The sequence below is a fragment of the Podarcis tiliguerta genome (genome assembly GCF_965153285.1).
Source record: "Podarcis tiliguerta genome assembly, chromosome: 4".
NCBI classification, from domain to species: Eukaryota; Metazoa; Chordata; class Lepidosauria; order Squamata; family Lacertidae; genus Podarcis; species Podarcis tiliguerta.
Window position 1 is genome coordinate 39400294 of NC_139537.1, and position 24790 is coordinate 39425083.

General features: G+C 40.2%; 1 protein-coding gene and 1 long non-coding RNA gene across 12 annotated transcripts in view; one reads left to right on the forward strand and one right to left on the reverse strand.

Moving 5' to 3' along the window:
* The window catches only part of POU2F1 (POU class 2 homeobox 1), a 99452-nt gene that overhangs the window by 41594 nt on the left and 33068 nt on the right, over positions 1 to 24790 (reverse strand). For 4 of the 11 annotated variants that reach the window (XM_083439236.1, XM_083439244.1, XM_083439245.1 and 1 more), the window contains exon 2: positions 7005 to 7073. In XM_083439236.1, coding sequence (XP_083295362.1) covers positions 7005 to 7073 — 69 coding nt within the window. Of the gene's footprint in view, positions 1 to 7004; positions 7074 to 7361; positions 7423 to 7473; positions 7550 to 11768; positions 13084 to 24790 lie in introns of those variants that run through there. The other 7 variants (XM_083439246.1, XM_083439241.1, XM_083439238.1 and 4 more) reach the window with 7 other exon arrangements.
* LOC310677047 overlaps positions 1 to 24790 on the forward strand; it is a 63363-nt gene that overhangs the window by 26450 nt on the left and 12123 nt on the right. The window lies entirely within an intron of this gene.

Here is a 24790-nt window from a genome sequence, read left to right on the forward strand (position 1 = left end):
GACAAGTTTAGCATGAGAGTAAATACTGGAAGAAAAGGATAAAACAAAATCTAACATGGCCACCCAAATTACGGGCTTGAAAAGAACATGAATAAAAAATACCACTGGGGTTAAGGGAGAAAAGGATAAGAGGAATGAAAAGAGATTAAGAATTTAGCATTGCTGAGCTTAAGTTCAATATGATGCTGGGTCATCCAAAATGTGACAGGGAAAAGCTAAAAGGTTGGCTTATGTCTAACAATGTAAGACCGAGACAGCATGGAAGCAAAACTAGTATTGAATGTTGTCACTACATAAATTATATGGACTATAACAATATGTAAGCTCTGGTGTAATCCGACCTCATGCTTTCAGAAAGAAGAGGAGGGTGGGTTTTGTTCCAATACTGGTATTCCAATTCTAGAGGTTACCAGAGACAGAAGTTAGGCTATCCCTGTCCAGATAGGGGCACAGCTGAGCCACTAGCCAAAGTGGATAGAAGGCACTCTGCACCACCAAGGTCACCTGAACCTCAAGTGACACAATGGATCCAGATGTACACAAGAGCAAGTCACCTCCCACCCTCAAGTCTATGGAAGTGCCCACTAACAGTGCCTTAGTCTAATCCAGAAAGAGTTTCAGTTTATTGGCTCTCATCCACTCCATTATTGAGGCAATGCAATGGTCCAGCACATCCACTACCAAACCTGTAAAGAAGTACAGCTGTGTGTCATCAGCATATTGCTGACAATAAACTCCAAAACTCTGATGACCCCACTTGTGTAGATGGTAAACAGCATGGGGAATAAAATCGAAACCTGGAGAATCCTGCACTGAAGGCTCTACAGGGCCAAAGGGCACTCCCCAAGGACTACCTTCTGGAAACACCATTCTAGTAGGACCCAAACCACCACAAAGTGGTGGTGCCATCCACCCCAAACTCAGAGAGCTGCTCCAGAAGGATACCATGGTCGATGTTATTAAAGCCACTGAGAGGTTCAGAAGAATTAACAAGGACCTATTTCCCTGTCTCTCTCCTGACATAGGTCATCATACAGGGCAACCAAAGCTGTTTCTGTGTTGAAACTGGGCAGAAACCCCAACTGAAATGGAGCTAGAAAATCAGTTTCCTCCAAGAGTGCCTGGACCTGATCTATGACTACCTGATCAAGAACCTTGCCCAAGAAAGGGTAGTGGCAACTGGCCAGTAATTTCTGAATCCAGGGAGGGTTTCTGGAGAAGTGGTTTTACCACTGTCTCCCTCAAGTCGGCAGGGACCACACCCTCTTGAAGGGAGGCAAGAATCACCTCCCTGGCCCAGCGAGCTGTCCCCTCCCTGCTAGTTTTTATCAGCCAAGAGGGGCAAAGGTCCAGAGCGCAAGCGGTCGTGCTGACCAATCCATGCAATTTGTCCACATCCAGGTATGTTTATTTTTAAAAAACCCTGTTCACTGTATTATTCAGCTTCATACTGTACTTGTTTTGATAAAGGAAGAGTCAATATTATGTAAGTTGCTATGCCTTAAACTCGGGATACTAATAACATTTTTTAAAATTAAAAATCTGATTGTAATAATGTATTATAATAGTGATCTCAATTGTTAGAGTGTTGGACCTCATGCAACTATGCATAGGACGACTTACAGACTTGGGAGAACTCAAATTCCCCTGCCCCCTAAGACAGTGCAATGAGTTCTGAAAATGCTCAGGATACTGCACAGGATACTGGCTGAATGGTGGGAGAACAGAAAATTGGGTGGTTGGTGGGATACAACAGGGTATCCTGGAAAGAGGCATAACTGGAATGCTGAATACAGCATTGCAAACTGCTGCAAACAGCAATGCAACAAATTTTGTTGCAGGTCCACTTCCTCATTCCAAATATATGGCAATATATCGGAGCAACGAGCAGGGAATTTCCCTTAGGAACATTTGGCCAGAGCCTATAAAAAACTGCAATGACTTCAAGAATTAGGACATACTAGTGATGCTTGGTATTAATGTGCTAAATAGTCAGTTTTTAAATTACGCTGATTTAGAAAGTACAACTCTGTGGAATTATTCTATGGAAACAAAGACTGGGGTAATAGCCAACCAAGTCATACACAGAGTAAACTTAATGAAAACAATGGGCTAAGGGTATCACCCTAAAAGTTTAATGTATCAGTCACTGGTATAGAATTTTAATTCTATCATTTGACCTACTAAAGAGGAAGGGAACTGGATCTAGCTGGAGGACCAGTAATAAGTATTAAGCCACAGCTTTTCACCTAACTTTGTGTTGCACAACGTTCTAAAAAGTGTCTTCCCCTCTGGAATCCCACAGGCTCTGAGACTGCTAGTTAGAAACCATGTGTGTGGTGGTTGTCCAATGATGTGGGGGTTCCTGCTCCATTGATGACTGCTGCTTTTAGGAGATGAAAAGAATAACCTACTTGGGGTTGTATTTAAACCTGACAGAATTAACTACCGTTTCCTCCCACACACCCCATTTTGGGGGTTCTCCTGACTCTTCAGAGAAGATCTGGGGAAGGGGCAGTGGAGGAGGGGGTTTCTGGTTATGCTAGAAGCATTGCTACTGCAATGATTTAGTTGAATACAGTCCCAGGCTTTCCTAGCAGCAATCATAATCATGTGGATGCAACCTAAAAGGCAGTTAAATTGACATAATGCCAATCTTCCATCATGGCCCCCAGAAGATAACTACAATTTATTGAATCATCTTGGCTCTTACAACCTTGATAAATAATATCAAACAGCTCTAGAAAACTGGCTGAAATCTCTCCTACAAAGTACACAGCTGTAAAAGCAACATTACAGTATACCCTGTGTTATTTCTCTAGAAAAAGAGCAACTCACCATGAACGCCTCCCTTGTTCTCTTATCATGACAATGGTGCCCACCTGAGAGGTGCCGGAACTGATTTCCGGTCAGTTTGGGCTGAAAAAAAGCCCTGTGTATACCTTCTCGCTTCGCCACTGAACTAGGGATTAGTAACTGAAGGCCCATGGGCAGAATTCAACCTGCATAATACTACCAGATAAATATTTTAAATAAATAAAATAGGCTATTACCAGTTCTTTATTGCCAAAGCCACCCCAGTATTGATTACATTAAAATCAGTGCAGAATACATATAGATAGAATGAACAACGATCTGGTGAAGAACTGAGTCTTCAGCTGGTGCAAAATCCTCAACAGAGTTTGCACGAACCTTATATGAGAAAGGAGGGAGTTTTATAATCAGGGCATTGCTACTGGTCCTAGAGATTGTGTCTATGTTCACACTTCAATTGGCACTTTAAATCAAAGAAGGAAGCATAACAATTGTGTAACTTTCCAGCCGTGTTCGTACCAGTTAGGACAATAACAGGTAAACAGGTAAGGGAAAGAGGGGAAATAACATTTCCTAGTCCCATAATACTTCTACAGCTAATTTCAAGGAAAGACTTAGCAATGTTTCCACCTTTTCTCCCCACTCTCCTTTTGCAGCTTAACTCTATTTGAGCCCAGTTAGAAAGTTATGAATCAGTCACAATTCAACTCAACGAGTAACATCAATGGTGGTGATACTTTCAAGGACTGAAGGGAGGAGAAAATATATTTCTCAGAGCTGAATAATCTGCTGACCAATCAGGCTGCCTTACATTACACTAGACATGGGGTGGGGACTTCAGCAGCCAAACCCAGCTCTTCCAGCTTCTATATCTGACAGGGAACTTCAGACCCAGGGACCAAATATTGTCCCTCAGGCTCTGCCTGGCCCTTGGGACATTTCTTATGTCATGACCCTGCCCAATCCTTATTTTGCACTATCCTCAAGTACTTTCAAGTTGTCTGGAATGTGACCTTGATCTACGATAGTGTGTTTTGCATGCCTGGATGGAAAATGTCTGTGTTTATGTGCAAACCTCCAACTTTGTAAGGCTTGGACATAGGTAAAGGTAAAGGTACCCCTGCCCGTACGGGCCAGTCTTGACAGACTCTAGGGTTGTGCGCTCATCTTACTTTAGAGGCCGGGAGCCAGTGCTGTCCGCAGACACTTCCGGGTCACGTGGCCAGCGTGAAGAAGCTGCTCCAGCAAACCGGCACCAGAGCAGCATACGGAAACGCCATTTACCTTCCCGCTATAAAGCGGTACCTATTCATCTACTTGCACTTAAGGGTGCTTTCGAACTGCTAAGTGGGCAGGAGCTGGGACCGAACGACGGGAGCTCACCCCGCCGCGGGGATTCGAACCGCCGACCATGCGATCGGCAAGTCCTAGGCGCTGAGGTTTTACCCACAGCGCCACCCGCGTCCTTAAGGCTTGGACATAGCCTACTGCAAAAAGGTAACAGTGGTATCTGGGCTCTTCTCACTTTTGCCTCTAGCTCTGTCCACCAGTGGTGTGTAGCCCCTAGAAAGCTGCCTACAACAGAATGCAATCCTCTAGCTGAAGGGCCCCCCTCCTCATCCCTGCACTGAATGCTTCAGAAGTAATATATAAACTATAACAGAGCAGAAGCAGCCGCACTAAGGGAGAAATTGGCTGCTGCCAAAACAGCAGAGCCAGGTTGAATCTTCCCTCCTACCTTGCATAACAAATACAACAACTTCTCTTGTTCTGAGGTTATTGCCCTGCATTTTTCTGTTCCTGCTCCACATTGTTAGTTAACATCCGTACAAAGATCACACACATCGTAATGACAAGAGGGCAAGGCATATGTTATACTATATCTTGGGGGGGGTGGGGTGGAGGCACAGCAGCCTCATAACACTTATGACATGTAGTTCTTCCCTAAAAGAACCCCTATAGTGAGTACACTAATACAACTCTAGAATTAGATTGTAAATATTCATGTAGTTCACATTTAGGGCTGGTCATGTCTAGGTATGCATCTTCTATGTCATTCTCAATGAATGTAAAAAGTTGTCACAAATACAAAGTGAACGCTATTTGTGTTTGTTGACAATTGTTCATCCAATCCTAGGATGATTCAGGAGCAGCTGAATGTATAGACTACAAGGCTTTGTAATACTTTAAAAGGCTTTTCTCCACAATATTTATAAAATTGCTAACTTGGCCAGTGGGAAGGTTCAAATTGTAATCTCAAACAAATCTCAAAATATTTCAAGATAACAAAAGCAGAAAAACCAATGTACATTTGTTTGCCTTAAGCATATACTTAAAGAAACTCAAACCAAACTAGGAGAGCATTAGTAGATTGAATTCAAAACTACAATTTGCTTGAATTAAAATCATTCCAGAAAAATCTTCAAACAAATTTTCTCCTAACCAGTGCTGGTGGTGCATTTCAGGAAATCAATTCCAAACAATCAACATTTATTTCCCAATTCAATCACTCTTGCAGTTAAAAGTATTTCTGCAACACCAATGGCCTCATCATAAATATGTTTAAATTGTAATCCTAACACACAGGAAGAAAGTCCAACAGAATATTGTGAGACATATTTGTGAGTAAACAGGTTAGAATGAGGTGGGAGCCTGCTTTCCTGGAATCATGGCTTCTTGTTCATTTTACTCACGATGTGAATATTGAAAAATAATGTTTATGATAATGAATGAAGGAGTACCACAGTTGTTAACTACAGACAAAATTACTACAAACTCATTTATAAAAGGATAACGTTTTCTCAATGAACCAACTACCTGTAAAGCCTGCTTCCAAATGTATCACAAAGAGATTAACTAATACTTATATCTTCTTGTAAACTGCTTTCAGGGCTTTTTACAATCAAGTGGTGCATAAATTTAATGAAATAAAAATAAAATATCTTTCTTATCTAGCCTGCATTGGTACAAAAATATTAAAAATGCAAAAAACACATTGGAATGGAATTACTATGAAATGAGAAAGTGGCTGTCATCCAGAGAAAAATGGTATGCCGTATGCTCAACGGAAATAGGGGACACAGTTACAATGTGAGAAAGAACTGGAAGCATGGAGAGGACATACATGAACAGATGGCTCTGCAAACTCAACGATGGTAACAGATGTGCACACAAAATTAGGGCCCCATCCAAATGTATGAAAATTGCAGGAAGTAGGTATTACCCTTTATGAACCCATATCACAACACCTCAATACTGTGTCAGTTTCTGTAAAAGCTAATCATTTTATATTTCAAAGGACACCAATGTCTTCAACAAACATTTTTGGGATGCACTGCTATCACTGGCAAAAACACTTCTGTGACAGGTTAAGGTCATAAGCAGCCACAGAATTTCGTATCACCATCTTGAATTCATTTAGGGTCAAGAGGCAGGGTATATTTATTCATATTTAGAAGGTTACATGATCCCCAGGGAAGAAGACGAAGGTATCCTGCTTAATGAATGAGCTGTGACAACTACAATATTGAAAAAAGGGCCAATTAAGAAGCCATAAGGAAAATAAAACATCAGGAGCTCTAACACAGATACACCAGTATGAGTACTTGGTAGCTGTACTAGGAAAAAAGATACTGGGAATATCTAGCCCTTAAGTCACAGCAGATCAGTAGCTCCTTGTACCCAGCTTCTACTCCATAGATAGTGGTGTTTTCATCCCTATCAGCAACACAAAAGTGCCAGGAAGTGGCTAACCAGTGTCACAGAATGCTGACTGCTTCCTAGATAGAACAGTCTCTCTAGTGCAAGAAGAAAATTCAGAGATGGGGATTTGATAAGAAAGAATATGAAAAGAGGATCTGCCAAGGCCAGCTCTTTGCTTGGAGGCTCCAGGACACAATATCTATGATAATTACTAGTCCACATTTACACAGTACCAATGTATAGGTCCCATACAAAACAAACACTGAGTAAAGAACTAAGAAGTAAGTGCTGTTTCATATACTTAGAAAACACTGCTAAGTCTGCAACCCTAACCCAACTTACCCAGTGAATATATTTCTGAATATACACGGTTAGGATTTTACTGTAACATACCATTCTTCAATGTATTATAAAACCAGACCAGAATAAAATTGCCCCTTCCAAATCCATGAATTCATTAGGAAATCACACCATTATTTTATTCTTACCTGTGTCCCCATCACCACTCTCCATTTTTACAGGTTTACTGGTTTCTGACGGAGTGTTCATTCTTGAGTCTGCATTAGAAGCAACAGAAAATATGGTTTTAAAAATCCTACTCACACCGTCCTCTTTACAGCACAAAACAGGACATTTTATATTGGTGAACAGGGGGCACTATAAAATGACCAAACTCAACTGATGGGTATGGACCCTGAAATATCAAAAGGGACACAGCAATGTATCACTGTAAAATACTATATATTGGATATAGTCAAAAAGCTAATTGAAAAAGGCGTACTTGAGGTGCTTCATAAATACAGACCAATTATGTTTCCTACATTTTTAAAAAATAGTGTCCAAACCTGAAGGATTGTATTAAAATTTCATTTGGATTATTATCATAATTTTTGTCTGAATTCTTATAAAATTTCCCAAAGTTCTGCTTAGACCTCTGACCTGCCTCTCCTCACCCACCCTTTAGGTGTTTCCAGTGGTGCTGCTAGATCCTTTTCTAAACAGTACACAGGCATGTTGCCATGAGACTTCCATGCTACCACTATGTGATTACATCACTATGCTAAACTGAATATGATGGTGCATGATGGTGTTCAGGGTATATATAATTCATTGTATCAGACCAGGAACAACATGGTGATGTCATTGCGCAATGGCAATACAAAAGCAATGTAAAACAATAAACTCTTTACAAGACGTAGTTCTGGCAAAAGGAGAGACACAATTTATCTGTTAAGACTTCTGAAACAGGATTTAAAAATGGGGGCTGGGGGATGGAAGGCTGCTGATAATAAATGGCAAAAATAATCTAAACCACTGAGAACAATTTTGACAGGTCCTAGTCCTATCATTCACTGTGCTTTTGGTTATAGTCGTATCAAACTCCTTTTGCAACTAAACTGATGCTTGTTAGTATGGTGCTGAAAAAAACCCATTGCTGATGCCAACAGATTTATTCTCATTACAGAATACCACCCACTCTTGGTCTTCTCCAACTGGGATAAGCCTCTGAGTTTTTAATTACTACAACCCATGTGGACTCTTGTTGAATACTTTGTAAAAATAGGACACAAAATGTTCAACTCATTTTCTCCCTTGGAACACTGTAATGAATTTTTGTAAAATTCAATTTTTGTTGTAAAAGTTACCTTTTCGGGGGGGGGGGGGCGTGTTTCATGAAAAGCACCACCTTCCTTTCTTTTGCAGCTATTTTCTGTATCTGTTCACAACCATTTTCCACCTGACCTCTTGCTGAGTGATTTGGGGGTGGGGTGAGGGTTAAGCATGAAAAAGAGGGCATCACAGTTGTGAAAGATGCCATCACACTGATATACACATCCTGTTGAAAGTAATGCAGAGGAATAACCACTGTATTTGAATGCTCACTTGGATTGTGACTCAGTTTATGTGGGTTTTTTCACATCATGACTCTTCACAAAGGTAATGGCTCCCAGTTTTGGTGCACTAGTTAACTATTCACATCAAAATGGATGACAAATCTCACAACACACAACCTTAAACTGGTTTGAACATTCTCCCAGACTTTTCTAAAAGGCTACTGAAGAAACTAGAGTTAAATAGTAGCTAGTTATAGAAAAAATCTATTAAGTTGCCATACTAAAAGAACAGCCATCGATAGAAACAAGGAGACGGGGTACTACATTAGAACTACAGCAAATATTCACTAGCAAGGCTGGCAGATCCAAAAATACAAAGGTGGTGAGACAGATGAATACATATAGTGTGGCAGATGGCAACAAATCATGGGAATGAGCAAACCAATATGCCAAAAAATAGAATAAAATTGTGAGCAACGACCAGATCCAGAAAAGACTGGACTATAAGAGAAAAGCGAAAGAAGAGGAAAGAAAGTAAAGCACCAGAGACCTGACTAAATTAATATAGTCAAAATAATTTGTTGCCTTTCCTAAACACACTATAGCCATAATCCAGGCAAGAAAGTACTTCAAATTTTTAGATATTCCCCCATGTAACAAGCAATCTAGGATTTCCCCAGCTCTGCTCATAATTAGCAATAGCAGAAAGAACCCCCTTCAACATTTCCAATTGTCAGATTTCACCTGTTGAAACTAAATCACTGATGTTTACAGAAAAGCATTTAACAATGGAATTTGACAGTGAAGAATACATTATTGCATTCTTTACAATTTAGCTGATGCTAGAGTTAAAACATATGCCAGAGGTTAGGGTAACAGTATAGATGTGAAAGTATTATTAAGAAGTGCTGCAAAATAAATCCATTTGTCATATCCTATTTCTTAAAGACATTTGCACCAGTCAAGCCTCAGAAATAGTAGGCAGGTAGGAAAGATTACTTCAGCAGCTACTGCTCCACCAACAATGCAGAATCTTTTCCTGTTACATCATGCATGCAGTTATTTGCATAACAGGGAGTCATATCCCTGGATATCCCCCAGTATACAGCAGTTCTCCAACAGGAGAGCAAGGTTAATTTGAAGCTAATTAATTCCATTTCCTATACAATATCAGCTTCTTGATGATTACAACCTTGAAGAGTAATGAAGTAATCAATAGTTGTTTTTTTAAAAAAATTGAGTACATATGTGCCATCAACTCTTAGTGAAAATACTTGCATTATAAATATGAAGGCTAAAAACCTCCGCAGCACCACAGTACACATTACAATTTCTTTTTAGAGTCCATTTGGCATCTTTCAAAAATGCTTTCTTCCATATATGTCTGCTAAGAAATTGTACATAATAAGCATTGGTACATAACAACAGTATACTATGTTTAAAAACAGCAGCAATAATGAGCTGGTTTCACAAGGCTATACTAGAGCCTTTGTAAGTTAAAAGAAGTTGGATATATGTAAGGGATAGTCAGAAGTTCATAGAATTGTAGAGCTGGAAGGGACCATGAGGGTCATCTAGTCCAACCTCCTCCAATGCAGGAATCTTTTGCCAAAGTGGGACTCGAACCCAGAACCGTGAGATTAAAAGTCTGATTTATTGACTTGAGCTACACCTGTTGTAACCATAGAAGGGTTATACTCCATGGGTTCATATTTGGAAGCAAAATAAATTTAATGCATCTTTTGTTGTATCATTAAAGCGGGTATTGTTAAATATGCTAATCATGACTCAAAACAAGATCAACATTTCATCCCATTGCCAGGGACAGCCTTCCCAACCTGGTTGCCACCCAGATGTTTTGGACTACAGATCCCATCGGTCCCAGTCAGCATGCAACATGTCAGCCTGTCAGGAGTTTTTCACAACCACAAGATATAACGGCAACCTTTAGTTTGATATGAAGAGGAACTATACAAATTCATGGAAGACAGACTCATGAATTACTATTAGTCAGAACAGTGAAACTGAACCTCCATGACAGAGGCTGTATACCTGTGAATGTCATGTGCTAGGGACAAGCAGCAGCAGAGGCTATTACTCTGATGATCTGCTTGTCAACATCCAAACACATGTGGTTGACAATTGCTAAGAACAAAATACTAGATTAGCTGGAACTTGATCTGATCCAGTAAATGAATTTCAATGATCTGCACCACACGCACACAAACACAAGGAATGGATTAGTGATGAAATAGGCAAAATCTACTATCTACAAGTTAATTTGGCTAGTGGAGGTTCAAATAAATTTTCTCTATAATTCTTACAGAGACTGCCATTTCCTCCTCCTTTCTTTCACAAGCAGCATAAGGCTTAGTTTGTAACAATGACACTAAAACACTGCCATAATCTAAAGTACACACAGCAAACTGAAGCATAGATTGAAAGCACCAGGTGCAGTGCTGAGGTCACATCCTGATGAGTTTCTAGAATCTAGATTCATTCTTACTAGCATTTTAACAGATATCAAGACCAGTCAGCAATAAAATTATCAGCATTTCAAAATATATAGGGGGAGGGTGGATTTCTTAGAACTGATAAACCCTTTAAATTCAGCTACTGTTCTTCACACTAAGATGAAGGTGTCATTTGCTAGGATTCCTCCATACAGCATTGTTAAAAACGGCATATATGGAGGGGAAAGCTGTGTATCTTGAAGCAAAAATCACATTAAATTTTACATTTCTAAGGTAAGCGTAGACTAAATCCTTAGATTATGATTTTTATAATTATAAGGCCTGAATATAAAGGATAAAATTTGCAAAACCTTAAAAACATATTTGCAAAATATGTTTTTGAATGAAGCCTATACTTTAATTTAAAAGCATATTTTTCAACTGCCAGAACACTAGTAGCCATATGCATCACTTCTTGTAACGGTATCAGCAGTGGTATTAGCAGTGCTTGCTTCCTATTAAACATTGAACAGTGTGGCTTTATATCACCTACACCCACACAAATATACCCAACTTAGAATGATCTGGTCAGGCCAGGAAGTTATGGCAGAAGACTCTCACCCCTATGCAGTTTTACATAAACAGACACATTAAATGAAGTTCCTATTTCTTTCCAAAATCAAATGCTTTTAAGATTGAAATATCAGAAGCTTCTGCATTAAACGACACTGAAACTGAAGAGCAACTCCATTCTATCCAAAAATAAAGAACAAGATCTTCCTGAACACAGAAAAAAAGAAGAAGAACGGAGGAGGCACTTGCCACCACATCGCTGGTAGTCCTCAGCCTTTCAAATAAATGCCTCCCTTAGTCTTGCATATGCGATTAAGTCACTGCATAGTCAATCCAACAACCACTATTTCCATATTACACGCTTGCAAGAGTCAGTTGAACTGGTACCCACCTAGAATGTAGTCGCTGCAGTCCAGCATTGCTGTGCAGTCCTCTGCAGATTCAGATAGTCCAAGGAAAGGGGGGGGGGATTTCTAAAATAAAAAACCTACACTACTACTTTTAACAGAAGAAAGGGAGGGGTAGGGATAGGAAATACAACTTCAGTTACACCATAGCAATCTTCAACTGAACAGAGAAACTTCAGTTGCTCTGTAGAGTTTTAGTCTCTCCTACTAGCTGTGTCTGACATTGTCAAGGCGACTGAAGCATGAAAAGTTCCCCTTTTTTTAATAAAATAGAAACAAAGATTGCAGCTGGCAGTTTCCATAATGAAGCTTAATCAGTATGCGCCTGATTAGGGCTTTATGCAAATCTCCCCTCGTTAAGCACAGCAGCCAGCACTTTGAAGTCCATGAACAATTCATTTGCAGAGTACACTGAAAGCGCTCCCTGCATAATTTAAATCATGATATAAATATTTATCAGCTCATTTGCATATTAATTGGCAGTGCATGAAGGGAAAAATTATCTCCCAAGTGCCAGCATAATAATTAGGGAACAAAATGAAATTTCTTCCAATAGCTTTGCTTCTCAGACCTAACTTGAGCACAGTACCATGGGGAAGTAGGGAGGGGAAAGAGGCAAGACAAAATTCTGTTAAAATGCCACTGAAATGACATATACAAATTAGAAACAACTCTACAGACTTAAGCACCTTTAATCTTATTCCTGCTGGCAACAATGACTTCAGTAATAAAGGAGATTTGGAAAAGCTTTCTACAGAATCCAAATAATCCCAAGAAAACAATTAGCAAGGTAGGAGCTGAACACAAACCTGTCTTAACTACTACTTGCACATTTATGTGATCTTTTCCAAATGTGTTATGCTATAATTTAACAGTCTCTCACACATAATTGTGTACAAGGAGAAGCCACATAACTTTAGGCAGCATATAGGAAGCAAGTCATGTTTGCTGTTTTGCAAAGGTAGTCCAACACTGGTAGATGTAACAAGTAATATTTGACCATTCTCACTCCCTGTACCTCTAATAAAGTTGCTGTTATCTAGAACTGCTGGCTCCTAATTTATATGTATCTGTATATGTACATAACATTAATTCCTAAATAAATAGTCTGACTTATTTATTATTGTATTTCTAAATAAACAGTCTTCCTAAATAAATAGTCTTTATAGTAAACTTTATTTTACAACTGTACTACTTGAATCATCAGGGCTACTCAGAAACTCTTGTACAAAGATTGTATAAGAGTAATTTAAGACTCTGTGATTCGAAAGTAAATGTCAGAAGGGAAATGAATGGTCATGTAAAGACTTCTCCCCCACAAAAGGGCCCAACAAAATGATGAAATAAACTCCTCTAAAGCTATCTGCTGCAATTTTTAAAAAGCATGGATCATTCAAAAGCAGAACAAGGGCCTGGAATGTTACACATTGCATAATCTAGTTGCTCTTCAGAAATCAAAAGAGCTGTTGATTGTTGGTACTTAGTGGCTACTGGTGTGAAGGAAAGTCCCTTTTTTCAAAAAAAAATATTTAAATGTTTTCTCATCCATGGTGAAAAATCATTGCATCTAGAAAGGAAGTTGTAACAGTTGAATTTCATAGATTCTAAAATTCATTTTAACTAGAAGGCAACAGAAAAAGAATTGTCTGCTAGCTCGAATCCAGCACAAACCCAATATTTTCTTGATCCTTATCGCCCATTACAACTATCAAGTCACAATGCCAGAGAGATAGCAAAAGTCATAGCCAGCAGAATACTCATAGGTGAAAAGCAGACCTGTCAAAGTCTAGACTCAAAAAATCCTGTGGCTTTCTAGTTCACAATTTGCAGAACCTACAAAATACGCTCAGCTTTCTACATGGTACTGCTGGTTATGTACTTAAATTTGTTCTGGAGGTCCGTTCTTAACCTGAAACTGTTATTAACCTGAAGCATCACTTTAGCTAATGGGGCCTCCCACTGCTGCTGCGCCTCTGCTGCACGATTTCTGTTCTCATCCTGAAGCAAAGTTCTTAACCCGAGGTACTATTTCTGGGTTAGCAGAATCCGTAACCTGAAGCGTATGTAACCCGAGGTACCACCATACTACTGTTGGAACAATTTAAGAATATCTTACATTACTGTAGATTGGTTTATAGTGTTCTTTGTGTTTCGTTGCAGATTGTTTATTCTTTTCAGTGATTTCTCCTTTATAGATTTGAGGCCAACAAGACCTGTCATAAAATTTTCTTCTAACAAGTTATATAGCCTTTGAGAAGAGTTGCTTTTTGAGGAGGGGGAGGGGTCTTCCAGGTTTTAATCTCCTTGAACTTTCCTGGTAACAAAATTAAAGTTCAACTTTTTGAGATAATGGTTTGAGGATCAAAAACAAACAAACAAGGGTGATAGAGAGCAACCTTCCTTTGTAATCCTGGAGATTTTGTATAGTTCTGAGCTGAAGTGATTCTTAGGCACCACCACAGAGAAGGCTGTATAAAGTGCAATGACTTGAGAGAAAAGGGCACCCATTCGAAACTTCTAAACACTCACACAAGAAAAGCCATTCAACGCAATCAAATGCTTTCTATGTATCCAAAGCAAAAATACTCAAGGGGGTTCTGGACATCTACTATGTATTATTCAATCTATACTTTCCTTGATTAGATATGATATTTATCTCTCTTTTATAAATCTTGCCTGTTCTGAGTTTGAAATAATATTATTGAGATGAGTTGCCATTAATTCCAGTAAATATTTTGCAGTCAAGTTTCTAAATAAAAAGCTGAAGTTATGAAGGAACATCATTCAAATCCTTCTGTAGTTCTGGAATTACAATAATCCACAAAGAGAACCAGGAATAAGGGATTTTGTATAATATGTTGTTCTTGAATCTTTTAAAAATACACCAATCACTTCAGAGACCATCAGATCCTGGAGATTTGTGGCCTTTAAAACTGGCTATTGTTTGTTTAACCTCATTCATCTGTATTTTACTGTCCATGTATTTCCTATAGTCTTTCATGACAAAATATTCCTGAAAGGCTTGTGGCTGTTATTCATGAACTTTGGTCAAAAGGGAAGTATTGAACTTATAGAGATTTGAATAAATCAGACGCAGATGTTCTTGGAAGTGCAATAGCACAGGAGTGTGGTCTGATATTTTCCAGGGTCCTATAACATCTAGCACTACTGTGCTAGCCTGGGGTTTGGTAGGCAAGACATAATAAACCATAAAGTATGAGGAATGATGGGCCAAAAAATGAAAGAGGCAAAATCAGAGGACCTGCAGTACAGCATTCTTAAACCATCCTCAATGCATGTTTCTTAATCAAAATGGCAAATGTGCACTGTACTAAAGCTTTGGCCTCCTTGTATGTTCTTCCCAGCAGATATTAGGCTGTGAAACAACCCCCCTCCCCAAATAATCCAATACAGTACTGCATTTCAGCTGGTCTCCTAGCCCTTTGAGGACACAGGTCACGACTGGACCTAATGGTCAGGGGTCCCTTTACCTAGCCCTTTAAAGTTCTAATACATAACCGTTAGGTTGTGCCATTCCTGTATCATTTGTAATAACATAGCTATGTAACTACTACCAGTATGTCCTGTTCACCAACTGTACAGATCAGCCTAGCTTCAACAAGTTCAGCATAAACAAAAACTTAAGACACAATCTATGAAACTTCCATGTTTCATAATACCTGGGTGCCATTCTAATGAACTTGCAGGCGTTAGACAACACAAACATGTATTGGTAGAGGGGAGGCAACATCATCTTGCATTCCTGTCATCAGCTAAGATCACCTCTTGAACAATTAAGCCATTGAGAGCCTGCAGCTCTTCAGATGAGCAAGGATGTGTGAGACCAATTTCTAAATTTGAAATGTGTGATTTGGATTTTCAGTTTGCCAATATTTTGACTTCCTGTTTCTAGAAAAATCTTCAGGAGCTTGGTATTGGACCACTCCTGGTTTGCTCCTTTCCCGATCTCAAGTATTTTTGTGAAAATTTTACTTTAGTCAACTTTCACTTTCTTCAGAAATGCAAACAGCTTTGTTCCAATTGGAACAATGATATATTTTCTGTTGCCCCACACCTATTCTGCTAACCAAAGCCAGAAGCTTCACTGACACAAGCCCACAATAGATACAGTACTTGTGATGCAACTGCTTCTTAGCAATTCAGTACCACTTCAAACATTGTACTTTTCTAATAGTACACAGACACATACACACCTAGCATACAGTTTCAGCCATCTTCATGCTTCCCTATATAGTTCATAAAAATGAGCAAGTAAATGCCATTTCTGAAGCTCTCCTTATTGTTGCTCTCATATTTCTTCATCAGACCAAATCTGGCAGAAATCTACTTCCCAGCTAAACCACCTACTCAAAGATGTCTACCTTCTCAATCTCGGGCAATTCTATTCTTTCTTTGAACTCATAAGTAAACAGTCTTTGCGTAAAAAAAAGGGGGGAATCCATGTGAAGAAATCACTTTTTATTCTTAGGTAATGTTTTGTGTCAAAGGAATCTATAAGGGAATTCACACTGTTGAATGTAAAGGGTTAATCGGCTATAACTATCTTGATTTACTGCCATGAGCTGTGACAAACACAAAGTCTCAGAGGGAGCCTGCAGGTGGCTGCAATGTTCAGTTAACTGCCACTTTACTTTGTGGCAGATAAGAGCTCTGAGACTGAGGTTTCTGTTTTTATAGACAGACACTGTGGACTGAAAATTTGCAAGTTCTAACTGGTTTAGTAAGTGGACATTCTGTCTCAACCCGCTGAACCAGAGTTGTGGCATGATGAAGGAGGTGAATTTCACCCAAATTTGAAATGACTGGTGCGAGGGAGACCCTGCTTGGACATAAATGGGAAGTCTCCAGCCAATAGTGTGCCTTGAGAGTGGAAGAGAAGCAGCAGAAGACGGCAACAGAAGATTCAAGAAGAAGCTGTGACGAAGCTGCAGCCAGGTGGAGGACACTGAGGCTTAGAAGTTCTGGGATACCTGGGACAACCCAAGAGCTGAAGAACTCTGAAGGCAAGAGTCAGTGGGGTTGCTGAGTGCCTGAAGTGAGAGAAGTTGCTATACCTAGGCAAAGACTTCAGCAGAACTCAAGCTTGAGAGACTCCAGAGGCAAAAGGGCATAGGCAGTGAAAAGGGTCTAGTTGATGAGTGCAAACTGGGTGTGAGTCCTTTAGGAAAATCTAGGTTTAAATACGGGGGGTGGGGGTGGGGGTGGAATAACTCAAAGTACTGTATCTTCTTTAAAAAGAGTACTTTATTGTGTAATCATTCTGAGTTAAAGGAACAGTAAGTAAGTAAAATTCAATATACAGTAACCATACAAGCTAACATCACCATTGGTTCATAGTGTTATTTTAAAATAAAATGTAACTTATTTAGTTTTACACATTACATGTAGTCTGTGCCATTTGCTTACCCACAACTATGGTATGTAAACTGAGGTGTATAATTGACCTGGTATCTCTTTATACTGTATTTGTCCTAGTCCATCATCTCTTTGCTTTCACTGGCTGTTTCTCAAAGGCAGGGGAGAGGGGTAGGAAGAAAATGGAGCAGACTCATGTCTGTAGTAAATGATTTGTGGGAGTGGGGAGAAGGGTCTCGCTCTCTCTGTGAGTGAGAGAGTTTTTATGCTCTGGTATGGGGGAGAGAAGAAGAAGAAGAAGAAGAGTTTGGATTTGATATCCCGCCTTTCACTCCCCTTCAGGAGTCTCAAAGCGGCTAACATTCTCCTTTCCCTTCCTCCCCCACAACAAACACTCTGTGAGGTGAGTAGGGCTGAGAGACTGTGACTGGCCCAAGGTCACCCAGCAGCTGCATGTGGAGGAGCAGAGACGCGAACCCGGTCCCCCAGATTACGTGACTACCGCTCTTAACCACTACACCACAAATTGAGAAATTGGGGGAGGGCAGGGTGGAGTTGGGGTAGAGGTGGCATTTGGAGGAATGTGGGGTAGTAATAGTAGCAGCAGTGGTAATTTTATTAGTAATGCCCTGTTCATCTGGCTGGGTTCCCCTTCCAGCAGAATATAAAAACATAATAAAACGTAAACGTTCCCAATACAGGGCTGCCTTCAGATGTCTTCTAAAAGTTGTGTAATTCTTTATTGCCTTGACATCTGATGTAGGAGGGTGCTACCGACAAGAAGGCCCTCTGCCTGGTTCCCTGTAGGAGGAGATGGTGAAGTTCTGTTGCATGAGCAGAAGTACATGATGCTCATACAAGACACCTCTAGCTTTTACCCTAAACATTTATAAATTGTCAACTAGCCATCACCTGTCATTATCCATGTCATAACTTCAAACTAGGGTGGCTTACTATGTCATTTTTTTATTTTAAACATGTAAAAAATAAATATACAAAATATCAGGGGTATAATTACAAATAGTATCAAATCAAAGATGAATCCTTGTAACTATTCACGGCTAATTTATTTTATAAATTCAGTAAGGAGGAAACAGTTTACTTCAAAAGTCTCTGATTTATTTGCCAACTCAAAAACTACATGTCTCCTGACCCAAACCCCACATATATTAAGTAAAATAGAAACATCACCACCCAACCCCAACCCCACTCATCTCCCCCCCACCTCTTTCCCCCTATTCTTCCTAATGTCTCAACAAATGAAACCGATTTGTTTGTTTGTTTTTTAAAAATGTTACATGGAAAAAAATTACGAGAGACATTGCACATACCTTTGTAAATCAAGAAAATCTTTAATAAAAATACATTAAAAAAATACATGTCTCAATTAATTTGGACTTGTCAGCTACCTTTCAAATATTTGCCACACCTTTTGAGAAGAGAGAAGTAGATTGAATATTGTTGCTATGTAAGTACATTCCTCCATTCTGAGTGTCTCCCAAGATTATTGGTTCAAACGTCTCTATATTGCTAGAAAAGTGATCTAGCACAGGACTAGTCATGTTAACACAGACTACCTAAGCATTCCACCCTATATTCAGTAGGTGTGGGGGTCTATGGAATGTATATACACCCTGCTCTCTGCCCAGTTCCAATTTAATTAAGCTTTGCAGCACACCTAGTGATTGACTTCCTAGGGTACTGAAGGGGGAAAGAACTATACAGGAAGCACTGAGCATCCTCCTGGGATAAATTAAACGCATTAGCACCCATTAGCACTAGGAACCCCCAAGCTAAAAGGTTGCAGACAAGACTCCTTTTGCACTTCCCCTGCACTTTATCACTGACCACCCATAGTGGGAAAATGAAAATTCCACTATGTTCCACAGTGACCTTCCCCTCTATTGACTTAGGGAAAACTCTCCATGGCTTAACAATAACTTTAACAGGAATCCCAAACTAGAAGTATGGTACTGGTCAATTTTTGCTTGAAGCCTTCACTTATTGCTAGATATCTGCTCCCCACTGTTCTTTGTAATTTTTGAACTCAATTTTGCAAGGGCTTCAAGGGATCTCATTGTCTGTCAATGCCTGGGTTTTCCTATCATAGCCTTAACCCAGGAAACTAATACAACTCTTGTGCAATAGTTTGCAACAGACCCTTAAGAGTCTTTTTTAATTCCCATAATCTTGGAAAACTTAATAGCCATGCTTTGATCTCTGCCTTTTTTCTTTCTCATATCTATCATTCCAAGAAAGTTATCCACACTGAATGCTGTTGTTTACATTTACATTTGGCTCTTTTGCAGAGCTACCGGGGCGGGGGGCATGCTAACCCAGGTGTTTTGCCCCGGATGAAGCCTCCAGAGGGGCACCATTGAGGCTCCCAGCCTGTGTGCGTATGCAAATACGTTTTTTTTTTTTGGGGGGGGGGGGTTGTTCCAAACTGGGTCACCTACAAACCCCACAATTTGAGTGGTGTAATGCAGAATATCCTGAAAGACTGGATTTTTTGTTCAGGGGGATAGAGCTGCTCTTGAACTGTTCCTGACTGCCTTGTGGGCAAAGGGAGAAATGGAAATTTTGCTTTATCTGCAAAATTTCTGTCCTGATGGATGTAGAAGAGTTTAGGCAACTACTCAGTAACATGTCCTCTCTTTTCACTGATTAATGGGGGATTATGAATGGTACAAAAAGGGCTGCCTCTGTCACCTTCTCTGTCTTTTCTTGGTTCCTAAGTTTGCACATTCAAGTTGGTGTATGAATATTTCAAAAAGTTGAGACCCTACCCTGTTCAGACTGGGTACCTAGAGAGTCTCTTCTTCTAGAGGAATAAATTTGTTAGAGAAGGATTCTCACTGTGGCCAGAAGTAGGCACAATCCCAGTGAGTAGACTGCTCTGCTGGAAGCAAAAATGTAAAAAGTACAGAGATGTTTATTCCTATTTTTCTGACCAAAACATACATAAAAGCTATAGCCACAGATATCTGCTATTAAATTTGGCAACCACTCTCTGAAAGACAACAGGATATATTGAAGTCAGTGTAGCATAGTGGTTAGAAGGCTTGTCTAGGACTGGGGAGATCCAGGTTCTGAGCTCAAAAGGTAGGTTATAAAGGAAATAATTAACATATAGGTTATGTAAACTCACCCTTCAAAACAGGTGATTAATTAATATTTTTAGAGATTACCTCAGATTAGACTGCTAAACTACAGTAAAAAAAAAATAAAAAAATTTAAACCTGCTCTTCTACCCCACAAGGCTCTGGAGGCAACTCACAATAAAAACAAAATGCAGGCAACACGTGTTTTAGGTGCAAGTGGTTTGTACATGATCACGCAAAGCGCCAAACCCTGAAGTGACCTGGAGACGTAATAAAAAAATGTCACTAAATGGGCAGAGCAGGGTGTTTCAACTGCAAGCGATTTCACATATGCGCACAATGACCCAGAGCACAAGCCCCATGCAAATCAGTGCTTACTTGTCCAAAATAACATTTAACACAATCAAAAGAAAACAGCAATTTCAGAACAAACAAACAAAAACAATTCACAATCAGAATATAGAATTATACATAATTTCAGTTGCAATTACATAATTCGTAAACCAAATTTCAGTAGACTCTCTTGAAGTGGGACAGGAAATCTTACTATTTCACGCACTACATTTTTAGGGCATGTAGCTAACATGTTTTGATATAAAACGTGAATGTAGGAACTACATGTGTATCATACAGGTACACTCATCAGGGAGTCATGACTGGCAGCCATGACTGGCAGCCACTCCCTCTAAACTAGAGGGGGGATCTCTAGATGCTGTTGGATTCCAGCTCCCATCAGCCCCAGCCCACATAGCCACTGATCAGGAATAGTAAGTTGTAGTCAAATGACATCTGGAGGGCCATTCGTTTCCCACTGCTGTTTTAGGCAATGTTCAACAGTAAACCTGGGTTTGCCTCTGCATGATCTGTGAAATGTCCTTGAGTAAACAATTTTAGTCACCTGTCTTTTATTACCTAAGTGGCCATAGGGCTCACTGGGATCCCCACCTCCACCCCTAAAAATCAAGAGCACAAACTCACTGACTTCCCAGTTTCATTGAGACGCAAGCTTCACAGAGAACTGAACTGGGATTAACAAGACTTCAGACATCTGTCTGTGCTATGGACTAAATTCACATAGTTTAAATCTGCATATAAAGGTAAAGGTAAAGGTACCCCTGCCCGTACGGGCCAGTCTTGACAGACTCTAGGGTTGTGCGCCCATCTCACTCAAAGAGGCCAAGGGCCAGCGCTGTCCGGAGACACTTCCGGGTCACGTGGCCAGCGTGACATCGCTGCTCTGGCGAGCCAGAACCGCACACGGAAACGCCGTTTACCTTCCCGCTAGTAAGCGGTCCCTATTTATCTACTTGCACCCAGGGGTGCTTTCGAACTGCTAGGTTGGCAGGCGCTGGGACCGAACAGCGGGAGCGCACCCCACCGCGGGGATTCGAACCGCCGACCTTTCGATCGGCAAGCCCTAGGCACTGAGGCTTTAACCCACAGCGCCACCCGCTGTCTGCATATATACCTAGCCTAATTTTAAAGCACAAAAATGAATCAGCTCTGTGTTATTCTTGTAAATCTGCACTGTATTCTAGCATATGATTGTATCTATTCCATTATTTGAATTTTAGAAGCTGTGAAGTCTCTTGAATTCTAAATGAAACTTTTTTCAAATAGCTATTTAGTCCCTACTCCTTTCATCACATGGTTTGAAGAAGAAAAAAAACATGAGTGAAAATGACATGAATACTGTTACTTAGCAGTATGCTTTCTGCACTGTCAGGCACTCACACTGGGAAGACACTAGTTGTATCCAGTTGAATTCCACTCAGAATAGATCTATTGAAATTAATGGACCTAAGTTAATCATGTACACTAATATGAATGAGTCTACTTTGAGTATATCTAACACTGCATATAATCCTATGTTTGTAACTGACCACAGCCAACTGAGTCCTGTTCTTTCTCCAGCTCTGCAGCACGAACAAGAACAACTCTTTAATCAGAATTCTTTCCCTGCTCTTGCTCTCCCCTCCTTGCTGCTGTGAGAATATGGCTGTCACATCCCAACTCCCCTAAAGCCAGAATAAGAATTTGCATATTATGCAAAACAGCTGTGCTAATCATGCAAATAAGGTGTGCTAAATTAGCATGCCTCGTTTGCATAATTCCCATCTGGTACTTCATCTCTGTTTTTACCAAATTCTAGAGGCAGAAAGGGGAGCTGTAATATAAGGTCTTCTTACCTGACCATTTGCAGCTGTCAGAAATGAGGTGCATTTTCTCCCCACAGCCCTACCACTCCACTACAAGAGCACAGCCATGCTAGAAAATAAGTATGGGGTTTTCCCCTAGTGACCACACTTTAATAAAGTAGGGACAAAATTTATTGATGTTTAAGATCCCATTCTCTCTCCAATTAACACTACATTCAATTTCAGAGATCAGGTAGAAGGGGTTCTGTTTCCCCCCCTAAGGAAATAGATTTCATCAGCAACTGCTTTTAAAAGGAAGAGAACTTTGACAAGGGGGTAGAGGGTGATGGCCTAGGCTGGCCAGGGTGCCACTAAGAACCCACTGAAATGAACAGTTAGCAATCCCATAGATGCAGCCACTACCCTCTGCACCTGGCACTCATGAAGGCCTTCTCTGGCATCAGACAGGAGCCCCAGACTCTGAGCTTTCATTTAATAATAATGAAAGAAAGTCTCTAACGCTCTTAGAAATAAAGTTATTAAGCAAAATGTGCAGGTATCAGTCTATGTAATTTCTGTAAAATGAGTCATGATGGCTGCTCCTGCCTATCAGTGTTTTTAGCCAGTGAGAATTCACAGTACAATGGTTTACATTTCCATTCAGAAGAAACTCTGTGTTTAACAGGACTTACTCTCAGGTAAGTGGGTACAGTATGCAGCATAGGCTTAGGTTTAGGATTGGAATGGGAAAAACAAGGTTGCCATGCCTTTATGGCTGCATCTCTACTATCAGGACCAGCAGGACATGCCAAGCATTGGGGGTAGGGTGGGGATAAGCAGCAATGACTGTATCTCAATTTTATACTACACATGCCTCCCACACCATCCATGTTGTGTTATACCATCCCCTTGCATGAACACAATTTTGTGATTGGTATCCACAGAATTCTCTCTAAATCTGAAATGTGCCTACAATTCCCAAAAGTTCCACGTCCCTCTTGCTCTTGGGCTGAAGACTGGGATTTGGCTCAGAAGAATGTTGTTGAATCTGGCAGGGATAAAAAAATAGCTCCAGAGGACCTATAACAAGGAAAACTTGCAAATCAACAAGTGCACACACTCTAAAGTTAGTGAGAGTCACATACTAGAGTTTGGTCTGTTAATGCAGACCCACTCTTGCAAATACAGTGGTGCCTCGCAAGACGAAAAGAATCCGTTCCGGGAGTCTTTTCGTCTTGCGGTTTTTTCGTCTTGCGAAGCAAGCCCATTGACGGAGTAGCGCTATTAGCGCTATTGGCTAAAAAAGGGCTAAAAACAGCTTTTTTAGGGGGGGGATTAGCGGTTTTGCTGCTAAAATGCTTTTAGCAGCTTAGCGATTCAGAATAAGGGGTTTTGGAGCAAAAAAAAAAATTCGATTTTTTCCATCATTTTTCGTCTTGCGAAGCAAGCCCATAGGGAAATTCGTCTTGCGAAGCGCCTCTGCAGACGGAAAACCCTTTTGTCTTGCGGGTTTTCCGTCTTGCGAGGCATTCGTCTTGCGGGGCACCACTGTACTCTCCCAACAACCATCACAGAATAGACCATTCTGCACCATTTAAGGTTGTGTGTGCGTGTGTGAAAACAGAACTCTTAACTTTTCCTTGATTTGACTGGACTCTTATGCACTGCAAGTCATGAGACCCCATTATGCTCAAACAACTGTAGTGCTGAACTATACCAAATTATTTTTAAAAGGCACAGTTAATATTCAATAATAGCCTTGAACTGGAACCCTGTGCTTCTCAAGTATCTCTCAATGTATTTAATTTGATTCACAGAAGCAATTACTCATACTAATAAAGAAGTGAAGGCTTTCTGGTACCTTTTCAAGAAGACCACCAGCTGCTTGCTAGAAAACTGCAGCACAGGAGCCCAGAAATAAAGCATATGCTTTGTATGCAAAAGGTCCAGGTCAATCTCTAGCATTTCCAGATAAGGCAGGAAAGAGATTTGCCTGAAACCCCCAAGACAGCTGCAACCAATGAGGGCAGACCACAAACAGCTGGGTGTACCACTGATCTGCCTCAGTATAAGGGAAATCATATGTTGCTATGAGCAATACAGCAAGTACCTGCTTGTGAAGTGTCTCTTTTTATCACTCATGATAGTTTTAAGAGTCAAAAATCCATGTATTTCCCTCCCCCAGTGACCTAAGCAACTGTCTGGGCAAGGAACTGGTAAGACAGGAGGAGAATGTCAAGAGAAAAAATGGATATGATTCCTAGTAGAAGTAGGCAGTGCAACACCTGTTGATGCAAGCACAATGATTTTTGTCAAAATTCACTCACACTAATGAGATTGTAAGCAACAGCAGATACACCTGGGGAATGAAGATAGTGGGCTAGGTAG